Genomic DNA, 14,025 nt, shown 5'->3' on the forward strand with positions numbered 1-14,025 from the left:
CTTCTCCCTGAATGAGATTTCCACAGGAACAAAGTTGGATTTTCTGTTTCTCTCTGAAACATGGCAGAGGGATGGTGAGGTTATTAAGCTAAACCAACTGCGCCCTACTGGCTGCTCCTACTTGGGCGCCCCCTGTTTCAGTCACCGTGGTGGAGGACTTGCTGTCGTCTTTAAGGACAGTTACACATGCAAGTATCCAAACAATCAAGGTTGGCTCTATGAACATGTTTTATTGTGTTTTCATTTATCACCCTCCTCTGCTTCTTAATTCAGATCAAACTGAGGTTATTGTACTCGGCCCTGAAAATCTTAGAAATATGGTATCTAATCAGATTCTTACTCTGGATGGCATTACCTTGGCCTCCAGTAACGCTGTGAGGAACCTTGGAGTCATTTTTGACCAGGACATGTCCTTCAACGCACATATTAAACAAATATGTAAGACTGCTTTCTTCCATTTGTGCAACATCTCTAAAATTAGAAATATCCTGTCTCAGAGTGACGCTGAGAAACTAGTTCATGCATTTATTACTTCCAGGCTGGACTACTGTAATTCATTATTATCAGGATGGCCTGATAATAATGGCCCCGCCCCTTATAGAATATGATGTAACACTATAGATCAACTTAGCTCAGAATATATAAAGCATATAAACAGTTACAGCAATATGATGCAACAAACACAGCAGCTACTGATCCAAAATACTCAAAGCTTCATAGAACTGAAACCAACATTTATTTTTAGCTCCATCCTGCTGCTGATACAGACTTTAGGTTTCTGAACATTAAACTTGTTGCTGCCTTTCATAGTGTGTAACTTGAAGGCCCTGAGTACTTTCTCTCACACTGGAAACACTGGGATGATCACATTATTTGAACATTACCTAACGAACATTACCTACCTAACATATGATGGAGGCGTAAAGTTTTTGTGTCTGTAAAAGTTTCCTGCTGACAAACACAGCTGTGACTCTCACTGTCACAGTAACACACATGAACTCAGGTGTGATTTAAACTGGAAACTATTTAAATAACACATAAAGTCATATTTCACAGTGTTTTTAAACAAACTGAATCATTTTATTAAAATAAAGTTGGTTTTATTTTGAAAATCCTCAGTGTGGAAGCTGATCTGGCTGAACTTTATTTTGAAGAGTCTATAAATATTGATTATTGATCGGTGCTGTGTGTGTCAGATCATGTTCACCTCCAGCTGCTGTCTGCCTGGACACTGATGACATCATGAGCTGTGAGCTCTGTGATTGGCTGCTGTGTGTTAGAGCTCAGCTGCACTTTCAGTCACTCACAGACTCTCACACACTCTGTGAGGTCCACACACAGACACACACTCTGTGAGGTCCACACACACACACACACTCTGTGAGGTCCACACACACACACACACTCTGTGAGGTCCACACACACACACACATTCTGTGAAGTCCACACACAGAGTTTAACTGTCAGAGAGCTGCTGATGAAGATGAAGGAGCTGCTCCTCTTCTTCTCCTGTGTCTCTGCTGATGGTGAGTTTGTCTCTGTAAACAGCAGCTTATTGATCAGGTCATTGATCAGGTCACTGATCAGTGTTTGATGTGTTTCAGCTCTGCACAGTGACATTACTGTCACTGGCTGTTCAGACTCTGATGGAGAGAAGATGTATGGACTGGATGGTGAAGAGGTTGCCTACGCAGACTTCAACAAAAAGGAGATGATCGACCCTCAGCCTCCTTTTATTGATCGTATCACTTACCAGGAAGGAACTTATGAATATGCTGTGGCTGATCAACAAATCTGCAGAGAGAACATGAAGCTTTTTGGTAAAGGCATGAAGGACTTCCCTCCAGAACAGGGTAAATACAACATGTAACACCTGTCTCACCTCACCTGTGTTTACCTGCACGCTCTGTAGAGTAACACACTGATGACATCATCAGCACTGATTTACTTTGTCCAATCAAACACAGCCAGCTTCAACCTGATTAAATATAAGAAATAATTCCACCTTAAGCACATTCAGACTGATCATGTGTACAGAAACACTGACGTGTTTATATTTGTGTTCATGTTTCAGTATTTCTGAATGCAGTATTCTGCATTTACTGCAGATCACAGTTTATTTTATTTTTCCTCCTCTTAGTTCCTCTGAAGCTGAACTGAGTCTGTCTGTAGTTTAACTTCATGATTCTGACCTCACTCTAGCTTCTCTCACACAGACAGTGATGACATCATCTGACTGAACACCTGAACGTTTTATTGATGTTTATTATCATCATGATCACCTGCTGACGCTCTGATCCTCTGCCTGATGTGTTTGTGCACAGATGCTCCTTCAGGTGTGATGATCTACAGCAGAGATGAGGTGGAGTTTGGAGAGAATAACACTCTGATCTGTCATGTGACTGGTTTCTATCCTGCTCCTGTCAACGTCTCCTGGACCAAGAACGGACAGAAGGTCACAGGATCCAGCATCAACACTCCCTATCCCAACAAAGATGGGACCTTCAAACAGACATCCAGACTGCAGTTCACCCCACAGCTGGGAGACATCTACAGCTGTGCAGTGCAACATCTGGCCCTGACAGAACCACTGACCAAGATCTATGGTGAGAAAACTTTATTTAAACACAGAGCACTGACAAAAGATTGAACCTAGTGTTCATCAGAATAGGATTGACAGTTTGAGACAGATGTGTGTTTTTCCTCTTTGCCTCCAGATGTGAAGGTTCATGTCTGTGTTTGTGTCTCCAGAGGTGGATTCGTCCGCTCGCTCTGATCCAGGTGTTGGACCCTCTGTGTTCTGTGGAGTGGGTCTGACTCTCGGTCTGCTCGGTGTGGCTGCTGGAACCTTCTTCCTCGTCAAAGGAAACGAGTGCAGCTGATTGGCTCACGGTGATGATGTCATCATAGTTCTACAATGAGCTCATAATGAGTGTGTGTTATTGTTGTGTGTGCAGACTTCACCTGTAATGAACTTCTGCTTCCTGTCTACCTGTCTCACCTGCTTTAAGTTAATCTCCTGTATGAGCTGTCCTGTCACCATCTGTGTCAATAAGGTTCAACTCTGGGATTCAAAGCAAACTAAAGCTCCCTCGTCACAGTGAGTATCTCCACCATCCATCCAGCAGATTCCACCTGGAACCTTTTCCTGCCACAAAAACAAAGGAGACAAAAGTCAAATTAATGAGACTGAGACCAGTTTTATCTGAACTCAGTGTGTTCATAAACTTCTATAATGAGTCCTTGTTTATCAACAGTGTTGGGGAGTAACAGAATACATGTACCGCCGTTACGTATTTAGAATACAAAATATGAGTAACTGTATTCCGTTACAGTTACCGTTTAAAAAGGTGGTATTCAGAATACAGTTACTTTGTTGAAATAAATGGATTACACTGCGGTACTTTCCTGTTTCATTTTGTTGCGGGTCAGGACTGTTTGGGTTTGTTTGACAGCTATGCTCTGTTGTTCCAGGCGGCAGCGTTACGGTTGCCATGGTTTCGTTGTTGTTGTTGTTGTGCTAAGCTAACAGGCAGAATGCTACAAGCATAGCTCTAAAGAATGTAGCATCATGGGCAGTGTAGTCTGTGCTGCAGGGAGAATGGACTGCCATACACGTTATGTGTCTGTGAGCGAGGGAGGGAGAAAAAGGAAAAGTACGAGTTGTCGAGGAAAAACGGGAGCTGGAAGCATGTAAATATAATAATAACCACTGCAGCCAAGAAGAGTGCCTGACGAGCCCAGTTGTAAGTAAGCTATTAAGACTCGACTGTACACCGTGTTCGTGTTTTCCTCCGAAAACAATAAGTTCCGTTGGAGCAGTCTTTCGACGCCTCGCTCTGTCTCTCGCTGCAAAGTCGACCCACACAACAAAGTAAAGCTATTTTTCGGCTAGTATTAGTCAGAGGTCCCTTTACTACAGTTTGGAGTCGCGGACCTTCAGTAATAGTAATAAATCACAGCAATAGTACATTCACGTTGTTGTAAAAAGCATGATAATATATTAAGTAATCCAAAGTATTCAGAATACGTTACTGTCATTGAGTAACGTAACGGAATACGTTACAGAATACATTTTGGGGCATGTAATCTGTATTCTGTAATGGAATACATTTTAAAAGTAACCTTCCCAACACTGTTTATCAAACTGTTTCAGATTTCCATGTATCAATAAAAAACATCAGAGTAATAAACCCACAAATCTGAGTGTTCTTCCTGTGTCTTTACAAATATTCATGGATCCATTTCACTCTCTGTGGTTTGCTTCTCAGAGCTGAGTCAGGAGTGTCTGAGCAGGTTCATGTTTCCTGTGTATAATCATGTGATTTCATTGGTCACAGATGACATTACTTTTTTTTTTTTTGCCTGTCCCGTTTGGCTCTTTTGCATCAGAATGATTGTCTAAAGGCAAAGAAAGATGCCCAACAGATTTACTTTACCAAATTGACCATCCCAGCCTTGCCGTAATGGTCCATTTGATTCACCTTTTATTGTTTATTTTATTTTCACTTGCTGAATACGGGACAGACTTGACTGGGAGAAAGAAAGAGAAAGAAAGAGAAAGAGCTGAGAAGAGGGACGGGGGAGAAGGGCAAAAAACAAAAACCAACTAAATAAGCAGACAAAAAAATACATCTATTGATCACCTGGATCACCTGTTGAGAAAGAAAAAAGAAAACAAGCAGAAGAAAAGAGCAACATAATAAACAACATCACGATGATATATGACCAACTGAAGACCCACAGCCGCGCCACTGTCCCAGAAAGAGCTGAGGAGAGTCCCAGATGACATTATTGAATTCCAGTATTTGAAAGCAATTTCAGATTGAACACACAGGCTCTTTAATTCTAATAGAAGAGTCTGTGTGTGTGTCTGTGTGTGTGTGTGTGTGTGTGTCTGTGTGTGTGTGTCTGTGTGTGTGTGTGTGTCTGTGTGTCTGTGTGTGTGTGTCTGTGTGTGTCTGTGTGTGTGTGTGTGTCTGTGTGTGTGTGTGTGTGTGTCTGTGTGTGTCTGTGTGTGTGTGTCTGTGTGTGTCTGTGTGTGTGTGTCTGTGTGTGTGTGTGTGTGTGTGTGTCTGTGTGTCTGTGTGTGTGTGTGTGTGTGTGTGTGTGTGTGTCTGTGTGTGTGTGTCTGTGTGTGTGTCTGTGTGTGTGTGTCTGTGTGTGTCTGTGTGTGTGTGTCTGTGTGTGTGTGTCTGTGTGTGTCTGTCTGTGTGTGTGTGTGTGTGTGTGTGTGTGTGTGTGTGTGAGTCTGCTGATAACAGCAGTTTAAATAAAAATCAGTGAGTGTTTGTAGAAATGAATCCAACATGTTTCTAACGCTGCTGTAACATGTTTTAATATCTGACATTCCAATGACTGAAGCAGCATTTACACTGACTCTGACAATCACGTTGAGATGAACTCTTTTCCTCGTCAACAGTCTGATCACTGACACATCTATGAGCTGAAACGTGCTGTTAGACTCTGACTGAATGTCTCCATTGAATATGATTTAGTCTGTGTGAATATCTAAACAGAAAATGTGAATTACAAACATTTAAAGTTCATCTGAACCTTTGCTCTGAATGTAGCAGTGAAATGTGATTCAGCTGCTCTGGAGCCTGAAACTGAAAAATAAATCTATACTACATAATACATCACACTGCACATTAACTAAGAAACAGATTTCATGAGACGCATTTTCAGTCCAATATCCATGAGATCTGTGCCGTCCACACAGAGGAACATCAGAGCTCCACAGAAATGTTTCACAATAAGAGTGCTTCTGTCCTTTTAAGTTGAAAGAGACAGGAAGTATAAACAGTGTGATGCAGTAAATTCAATTGATCAAAAGTACTGAGAAAGAGAGGATTACTTATTATTAATGAAGAAGAAGAGGACAGGTGTGTAAATATGACCCCTGTTAATATGAGAGGTTATCATTATTATTACAGCAGTGCATTAGTGGTTGATTTAATGTGGTGGCAGGTAATTAGATTCATGAGCTCTGACTGAATACAAATGAAAACAGGAGATTTTGAGTAAAGAGGAAATGTGCTGATGACGTCACAGAGTGCTGCTCTCTGCTTTTAAAGCTTTAAAGCAGCACACTCTTCCTGGTAACAGATGACGCTGTGGTCATGTGACCTGTCCTCTGTTTTTAGAGCAGCTCTCAGTCAGACTGAGTCAGTTTGTCTGGAGAACTCAGGAACATGGCTTCATCCTTCCTCTGCCTCAGCCTCCTCTTCATCAGCCTCAGCACAACAGGTACTATCAATACACTGATTAATACACTAATCAATACACTGCAGAGATACACTGATCACTTAACAGTACAGTGATCAATAAATGCATCACTGATCAAGTTATTTGTACATCTGTACTCAGCAGGTGTGATCAGCTCACAGTCTGATGTTGTGTTTGTCCTCAGATGGATTCAAAATGTATACGGTGGATCGCTGTAACTTTAACTCCACTGAGCTGAAGGACATCCAGTACGTCCTGTCTTACTATTACAACAAGATCGAGGTCAACAGGTTTGACAGCGATGTGGGGAAGTTTGTTGGATACACTGAGTACGGAGTGAAGAACGCAGAGCTGTGGAACAGTGGTGCATACCTGACTCAAGTGAAAACTGAGAAGGGGACGTACTGCCTACACAACATTGGTGTCTGGTACAGCAACGCTCTGTCTAAATCAGGTGAGTGTGCTGGTCTGTGTGACATCATCAGGTGTTGACCTCACTCTGAATCACTCATGATGGACTCACAGCTGCAGGTCAGACTCTGGTGATCAATAACTGTAATAAATCACTGACTCTGAACACTCTAACCTCAGTCTGTGGCGCTCCCTGCTGGTGAAACAGGCAAACTGCAGCTGTTCTTTAAGCTGAATTATTGCTCATATCTATTTTTAAATATTTCCATATAAATATTTCTAACAGCATGAAGCAGCCTGACAGGTTGATAAAACACTTTTTCCTTCTTATCTTCTAATTCATTTATTTAAAATCAGATAAAAATGAGAAACACTGATGTTTGTTTGAAGGCCGTCTGCTGTTTATTTATTGATTCTGACTTTCCGAGCTTGTGTAGCAGCTTCACACCTGCACACATTACAGCTCAGATCTATGAGTCAGTGTAACAGTGGAGCGATTAAATATACTGAAACAATTGTAAAGTTCCCATTACAACCCAGAGGAAACACACACAGATATTTTGTCTTATTAAATATTCACTATTTTGGCACTTAATGTTCATATTTATTTCAGCCTTTTGTGTGCAGCGGTTTGTGACTGTTTGTCTGTGAAAAGGACTCAATGACTAAACTTGACTTACTTGAATGAAATCAGGTCCAGCAGCAGCAGCTCAGAGGAACATGAGGAGAACCACCTCAGACCTCCTGTGGAGGGGAAGCTGTCTGATACTGAAAACTGATTCTGCATCTTCTGCTTTGGGCTATAGATGATCTATGAGTGCACATACACGCACCATGAGTGTTAGATGAGCAGGCTGTTTACAGGAGTGACTTCCTCTCTGTGCAGTGACATGGTGTGACCTCGGAGAGCAGAGCATTTTCCTCCATCAGCCAGCAGCTGTTTTGTGACCCATCTGTGTGTGACTGGTTGATCAATATGATCAAATAGACTAACAGAGCGCCCCCTGCAGGCTCTGGATGGTACCGCCTGATGTAAGGGGCTTCTAGCCCCACTATGTAGGGGTGAAGAGGCGCACAGGTTGCCCTGAACGACTAAAGGGTGGTGGGATCTGAGTCCATGACCCCCCCTAGTACAGTTGACCCTGATACTTACTTCTGTAAGAATGGTTTTAGCTGTCTAGCTGCTACAGGCACAGAAGAGGGGCTCCAGGATGAAATCTTGAGAAACGATGCCTGCCTGGAGTATACTATACTATCAGACATAAACACAGCCTAGCCTACCTTCCCTCCGATTTTCTGTACCCCAACCAGATAGCTAGGGTGCCCCTACTCCAAGGCAGCTTGGGTTAGACAAAAAACAGTGTTGGGTGTTACTGTAATTAAATTACTTTTCCACTGAAAAAGTAGAGTAACTGATTACTGTTCATTTTTAGGTATTTTAATCACAGTTACTTACAATGTACTTGCGTTACATTGTAAAATAATTAAACTCGCTGAATACCATTATTTAATTTCATTAATTTATCTTCTAAACGTAGAAGTAAACTCTGCTCTTTAACATCGCTGTGTGCAGCTACTCGTCATTTCGCGCCAGTTTGCTGCACAGTCGTTTTCTACAGCGGAAGCTGTCTGACTCGGCTGAAGCGAGTGGCTGTTTCATGACATGGACATACTCCCGTCTCTTCACTTTTCTGAAACAAGCAGACAAGAACATTACAGTAATATGTAAAAACTATCGGCTGCTGTTAATAGCACGAGTAATCTACTGAAGCGCCTGACACGGAGCATAGACGAACACTTCTGAGCGATCCTTGTTCATCATCCATGGATAACACCGCAGCAGCTCCTGCTAAGCAGCAAAACCTGGTTTTACTTCAGCAGCACAGAAAGCACCTGAAGGTGAGCTTAAAGAATGATTGCAGGCTACATAGCTGGACTGGCCATCGGGCATACCGGGCATTTGCCATTGATTTTTCGTTTTTAATGGGCCGATGGGTTTTTTTTTTCTTTGTTTTTTTTCCGTAACAGTATAAACACTGAAAGGTGGTGGATTGGCCAGATGCTGGGAGGTGTGTAAAAATAACTCAGTTGTTTTGTGGTGGCTATGGTGGAGCTTCTACAGATTCAGTAACATTAGCAAGTGATGGAGGCCAGCAGGTGGATGAAGGAAAGGGGAGGCAGGAGGAGAGCCCCGAGGCGGCCGCCGGTCCGAGTGTCAGGTGAACTGAACTTCAGGTAAGAAGTTATGAGCTGCAGTCTATCTGGGTCAGATATAAACCAAGTTTAGGTGGAGTTTATTTTAGTCGTGCTGACTTTTTACTGTCAGTTACAATAACTCGTTTCTATACAGCTGGGTGGTGCTATGATGTTACTGATGTTGAACTTGTTTTATCTTGTTCATAAGGTTAGTTAGTAGAGTTGCCAACCGTCCCGTAAAAAACTGAATCGTCTCTTGTATTCAGAGAAAATATTACGCGTTTCTATTGAGGTGAAAAGGAACAGTTTGTCTGGTACTTCAGCTACAATGAAAAATACACAAAGCTGGAGTTATTCTGTGTCTTTGCTGCACAGCTGCCTCTTCTTCTCTCATTCTCTCCCCTCCCTCTCCTGTTGCTACTTCAATCATGAATCTGATCAATGATGTAAAATGTATAGAAATCCATTATTGTACATAATTTCTTCAGAAGTAAGTACTGTATATGATGCCAGTATTTCCCACATTTTCTAGATACTGCACCAGTACTGTGTGTAAAATGCCATCAAAAGTCAATTAAGTTTTTCTTTCTCACCTGTCTTTCTGTTTCCTTTCACTTTTTAAAGGTTGCCATGTTAGAAAGAATATTTTGCCCTGCCGTGCTGTTTATTGATGTGGCAAATGAATGGTTTATGAAAATATATCTAAATCTGTCATCAGTAATCAGTAATGATCATGTCTCACCTCTAGTCTTCTCTGTCTTAATGTCAGGTTTCCACCGCGTGTTGTAGATGTTCAGGAGGTTAACTCGACCAACAGTCTACTTCCTGTTTAGAATACCAGGACAGGGAGGATGATTCAAGTTTATTAGATTGACACATGTATACCAACAAGACTGTGCATCACTGTCACAACAGCGTTTGCTTTCATTCAAAGGCTTTATGGCTTTAATACCTGGGGGGCCGGTCTCCAGTCAACATGCCCGGGCCGATGTTTTGTCCCAGTCCAGCCCTGGCAGGCTACGCTGCGTACTGTAGAGTGTCCGTCTTTAACAAAATGTATTTATTATTTAAAGAGTTTAATTTCTATTGTTTGTCCACTCAAGGGTTATATGGATTTTAAGAAGTATTTAGTTAAATACTTATGTAGTAATTAAGTTACTTTTCTGACACAGTAATTAGATAAGTTTAGCCATGACACATTAAGTGTCATGGCTAAAGTCCTCCCATCGGCTCGTCAGCTCCCAGTGAGTCAGCTAACTATGCTCCCTCGCTCCGAACCCAGCCTAATCCAACAGGAAACGGTGGAGGGTCTTAAAGAAAAGCACAGCTGGAGTTAGCTCTCGCTCCAACTCCCCATGCTACCTACCTCGACGGTGGCCTGCAGCACCACCAGTTGCGGCTCGCGGCTACACAAGCCAACCTTCGCACACGGAGTGAAACTCCGTCTAAGCTTGCTGCAGTTGCGACTTCTGCTCCACTGACCTCACGGAAACCCCTTTTGGGCTCAGCCGAACCGTGAGGCTTTCTTAATGTGGCTGCCCGTGACAACACGCGGGAGACAGCTACTTCTCCTCAGCTTCACACACACCAGAGCGCGTGCACGGCTTCTCTGACTGATTTTTTTTCTCTCCTTACCCAGACAGGCCACTTGAGGCACTATATGGCAGCTAGCACCATCCACATGCATGTGCCCTTACACTGACTAGAATTACACCCCCCCCCCCCCCCCCCCCCCCTTTCAGGGCCTTGCTCACCACCACAATCACAATCTCCTCCTCAACACAAACATAGTGTGAATAGAAATAAGTGTATCTAATAGGGGTGCAACGATACACAAAATTCACGGTTCGGTTCGGTTCGATACTTTGGTGTCACGGTTCGATATTTTTTCGATACAAAAAAAGTTCATGCCTTTTTAATTTGTCATTTATTAAAATTATAAATATATATTTTAACTGTGCGTGTTTTTTATTTTGACAGCGAATGCGCACCTGTGGACCACTTATGTGCAGCCCTGGTTATTTAGCTCGTCATATTGCAGCCACAGAAATTCTTTTGTCCATGAAACCATAAAGCTGCACTTTCTTTTTGCCTTATAGTCTGATTTGTCATAACTTCTCCGTTTTGTGGTAAGCTTTTCTTTGGCTGTCACTTCTTCACCCTGACCTGTCTTATTTGGCTCAGCAGAACTAAAATATATGTCCTGCTGCTTTTACACACGCACTCACATAAGGTCAGCGATTCTCTGCGCGATCAACCTCTCACATGTTTAAGCTTGCTGCGGGAGATTTCACTTGTCATGTTTGCGTAGTAAGCTAACGATTGATAAGACGATGTCAGAGGAATTGGTGCACAAATTATCATCACTCACAGATCAGTGCTGTCGCTCTCTATACACAGTGGTGGTCAATACAAGTGCAAAGTGAAAGCAAAGTGAAAGCAAAAAAACAAGCGCAAATTCAAACGCGATTGCAATATGTCACATATTGACAGTGGCTCGCCGATGCCAATGACATAATTACCCAGCTACATTTCCGAAAGAATGCAAAAGCATTGACATATATTTTTCCTTCCTACAATAGCCGGACGGACAGGGCAGAGATAGATTTTGGTAGCCCGACTGAAAAAATCGCTAGCCCCGGGACGTCGGGCTAGCGATATTGCGAGCCCTATATCTGATTGAGGAATCACTCATCTTTGTCTTTGCACTAGGATGATGTCGGCGTAAATGTGCAGTCATATTCGTTGTGTTCCCACTAGTGCTTTCAGGTTAATCTCGTTGAAATGACCTTAACGCCACAACACGGCAAATCTCCGTTAACGAGCTACCGCCGATTGCCCCGTGCATGGGGCTAGACGGCCAACACGTTAACGAGCTAACTGCGCTAACACACTAGTTCCCACCCATGTAATTGAGCATTGCGTGGCACATCCAACATACTGTTTTACTTTAGTCCATGACTCGCTTACCTTCAGGGTCATACGTCACATGAAAACCAAAATAATTCCAAACGCCAGATCTGAATGAGGGTGGGGGAGGTCCATGTTGCAAGGAGAGCTTAACTTCTGTCTCGCTAGCTTGCCCTGCGCTCTTCCTTCTGACGATGCTGTCTGTGTTGAGCGCTCAGTGGATCTGCGCTGGACAGTGCAGCCTAGGCGGAGTAGTCGAACGCAGATTCACTGAGCGCTCAACACAAGTTGATAAAATAAATTACAAAGTTTGTATTGTTCGATACATATGCGTACCGAACCGAAAGCACTGTATCGAACGGTTCAATATCGATACGAATATCGTTGCACCCCTAGTATCTAACAATAATAAGTCATTTGTATTTTATAATTTCTGCTCATGAATCAAACAGCTGGATGAGCAGAAATTCAAACTGGGACCAGCTGTGGATTCAGTCCTTTAGCTTGATGTTGATATTAAACTGAGTGAAAGCAGGCTGGGTTCATCTATGTGTGGATGATCTATAGCGATAGTTTATCATCTAGTCTCCATGTGTCAGATTTTACTTTCAAACCACAGCAGCTGATCTGCAGGAGGATCAGTTCACTGATGGTTCACACTGATGTCACTCTGAGTCAGCACTTCACTGGATATTAATAAAACCTGATCCAGGTTCAAGTCTGGTAGATTTCCAGCACATACAGCTCTGCATGTCTTACTTTATAATAATGATGTTTACAGCCTGATGATGTTTCTCCTCACAGCTGATTCATCATCTGATGTCAGACTGGTTATATGTGACAGTATCTTTATTATTAAACATGAATACAAAGATCCCTGATGATATGATATTACCAACGACAGAAACTCATAATGTCTTTCAGCTAAGCCGTACGTCAGACTTCACTCCAGTACGCCTCCTTCTGGTATCCATCAAGCCATGTTGGTCTGCAGCGTCTATGACTTCTACCCCAAATACATCAAAGTGAGCTGGCTGAGAGATGGACAGGAAGTCAGCGCTGATGTCACTTCCACTGAGGAGATGGCAGATGGTGATTGGTACTACCAGACCCACTCACACCTGGAGTACACACCCAGGTGAGTCCACATCAGGTCCAGGAGCGTCATTTCTAATAATGAAACCTGAACAAATTTTATCATGAGGTCTGCAAGTTTAAAAGTTTAAAGTCCAGATCTGAGAGTCACTGATGTTTGTGTTGAAGGTCTGGAGAGAAGATCTCCTGTAAGGTGGAGCACGCCAGCCTGGAGAAACCTCTGATCACTGACTGGGGTAAATACCTGTCTGTATCTACACACCTGTACACACCTGTACATACCTACCTGTCTGACTCTCACCTGTGTGACTCAGATCCCTCCTCAGAATCGTCCATGCCTGAGTCAGAGAGGAACAAGCTCACCATCGGAGCCTCAGGACTGATCCTGGGTCTGATCTTATCTTTGGCTGGATTCATCTACTACAGGAGGAAGGCCCGAGGTCAGAACTCCCACTCACAGACCAGTTCATACCTGAAACCAGTTTAGAACCAGGATGAAATCAGTTCATACCAGTTTAGACCAGACTAAATCTCAAACCACATTACATGAATCTAAAACTGGTTTGGATCTGCATTCTTTTAATATATTGATGTTTCAGGCAGGTTTAGAGCATTGCTGTTTATTTTCAGACACCTGTTAGTTACATTAATGTTTCAAACACAGGTTTTTACTGTTTCTGGAGGACTCTCAGACCTGGTTCAGGCCCTGAAACATGAAACTTTACTGAATCATTGCCATTGATCTGTGTCAAGAGATGTATTCTAAGACACTTCTTCAGCTGAGAGTCAGAGAGTAGAAACACACACACACGCTGCAGATTTTACTTGCAAGGGCGGTCACAGAGCGCTCACACCAGAGTGGGGGCCCTGTGATGTGCGCTCTATTCTTGCTCTTGTCTTTATTTATATACAAGGGTAATACAATAGTAAATATGTCTGTTCATAGACAGAGGAATGTTGATGCGTATGTGTGTGAGTGTGTGAGCGGGGAAGCGAGTCCTCTTCCTGGTAGGGAGTGAAACTGCTTGTTCTGCTTTTATTGTCGCTGTGGGAAGAAACTAATAAAAGAGAACAGAACAAGTCTTGTACTGAACAACAGTCTAAGTCATCAAAAGGTCAACATGAGTATGCTATCATATGCAAACTTATATCATTAAAAGCTTATACTGACTACAACTCTCCATT

The 14,025-nt window shown here is 42.7% G+C and overlaps 2 protein-coding genes across 3 annotated transcripts in view; both read left to right on the forward strand.

The window, feature by feature from the left end:
- The first annotated feature begins 1,146 nt into the window (after positions 1-1,146).
- On the forward strand, positions 1,147-4,136 carry LOC147333424 (HLA class II histocompatibility antigen, DR alpha chain-like). The gene is made up of 4 exons (XM_086267589.1): positions 1,147-1,526; positions 1,605-1,853; positions 2,325-2,606; positions 2,752-4,136. The coding sequence occupies exons 1-4, from the start codon at positions 1,478-1,480 to the stop codon at positions 2,880-2,882; spliced, it is 711 nt and encodes a 236-aa protein (XP_086123715.1). The 5' UTR covers positions 1,147-1,477; the 3' UTR covers positions 2,883-4,136.
- Positions 4,137-6,145: 2,009 nt separating this feature from the next.
- LOC147333425 (H-2 class II histocompatibility antigen, E-S beta chain-like) overlaps positions 6,146-14,025 on the forward strand; it is a 32,297-nt gene continuing 24,417 nt past the window's right edge. Inside the window, exons 1-5 of one of the 2 annotated variants that reach the window (XM_086267455.1) lie at positions 6,146-6,249; positions 6,413-6,682; positions 12,670-12,883; positions 13,009-13,076; positions 13,155-13,280. In XM_086267455.1, the coding sequence (XP_086123581.1) occupies positions 6,195-6,249; positions 6,413-6,682; positions 12,670-12,883; positions 13,009-13,076; positions 13,155-13,280 (733 nt within the window). In that variant the 5' untranslated portion in view covers positions 6,146-6,194. The remainder of the gene's footprint in view (positions 6,250-6,412; positions 6,683-12,669; positions 12,884-13,008; positions 13,077-13,154; positions 13,281-14,025) is intronic. The other variant, XM_086267461.1, reaches the window with a different exon arrangement.

This window comes from Aulonocara sp. 'chitande type north' Nkhata Bay, linkage group LG3 (genome assembly GCF_057382095.1).
Source record: "Aulonocara sp. 'chitande type north' Nkhata Bay isolate Kocher_YH1m ecotype deep benthic linkage group LG3, A_spYH_male_GT1.1, whole genome shotgun sequence".
NCBI lineage: Eukaryota > Metazoa > Chordata > Actinopteri > Cichliformes > Cichlidae > Aulonocara > Aulonocara sp. 'chitande type north' Nkhata Bay.

What these genes read in the sequence shown, in the direction of transcription:
- LOC147333424 (XM_086267589.1), top strand. Translation starts at nt 1,478, where the DNA reads ATGAAGATGAAGGAGCTGCTCCTCTTCTTCTCCTGTGTCTCTGCTGAT. An exon ending in CTCCTGTGTCTCTGCTGATG is followed by an intron (nt 1,527 to 1,604) that starts GTGAGTTTGTCT and finishes GATGTGTTTCAG; the next exon opens with CTCTGCACAGTGACATTACT. An exon ending in ACCACTGACCAAGATCTATG is followed by an intron (nt 2,607 to 2,751) that starts GTGAGAAAACTT and finishes TTGTGTCTCCAG; the next exon opens with AGGTGGATTCGTCCGCTCGC.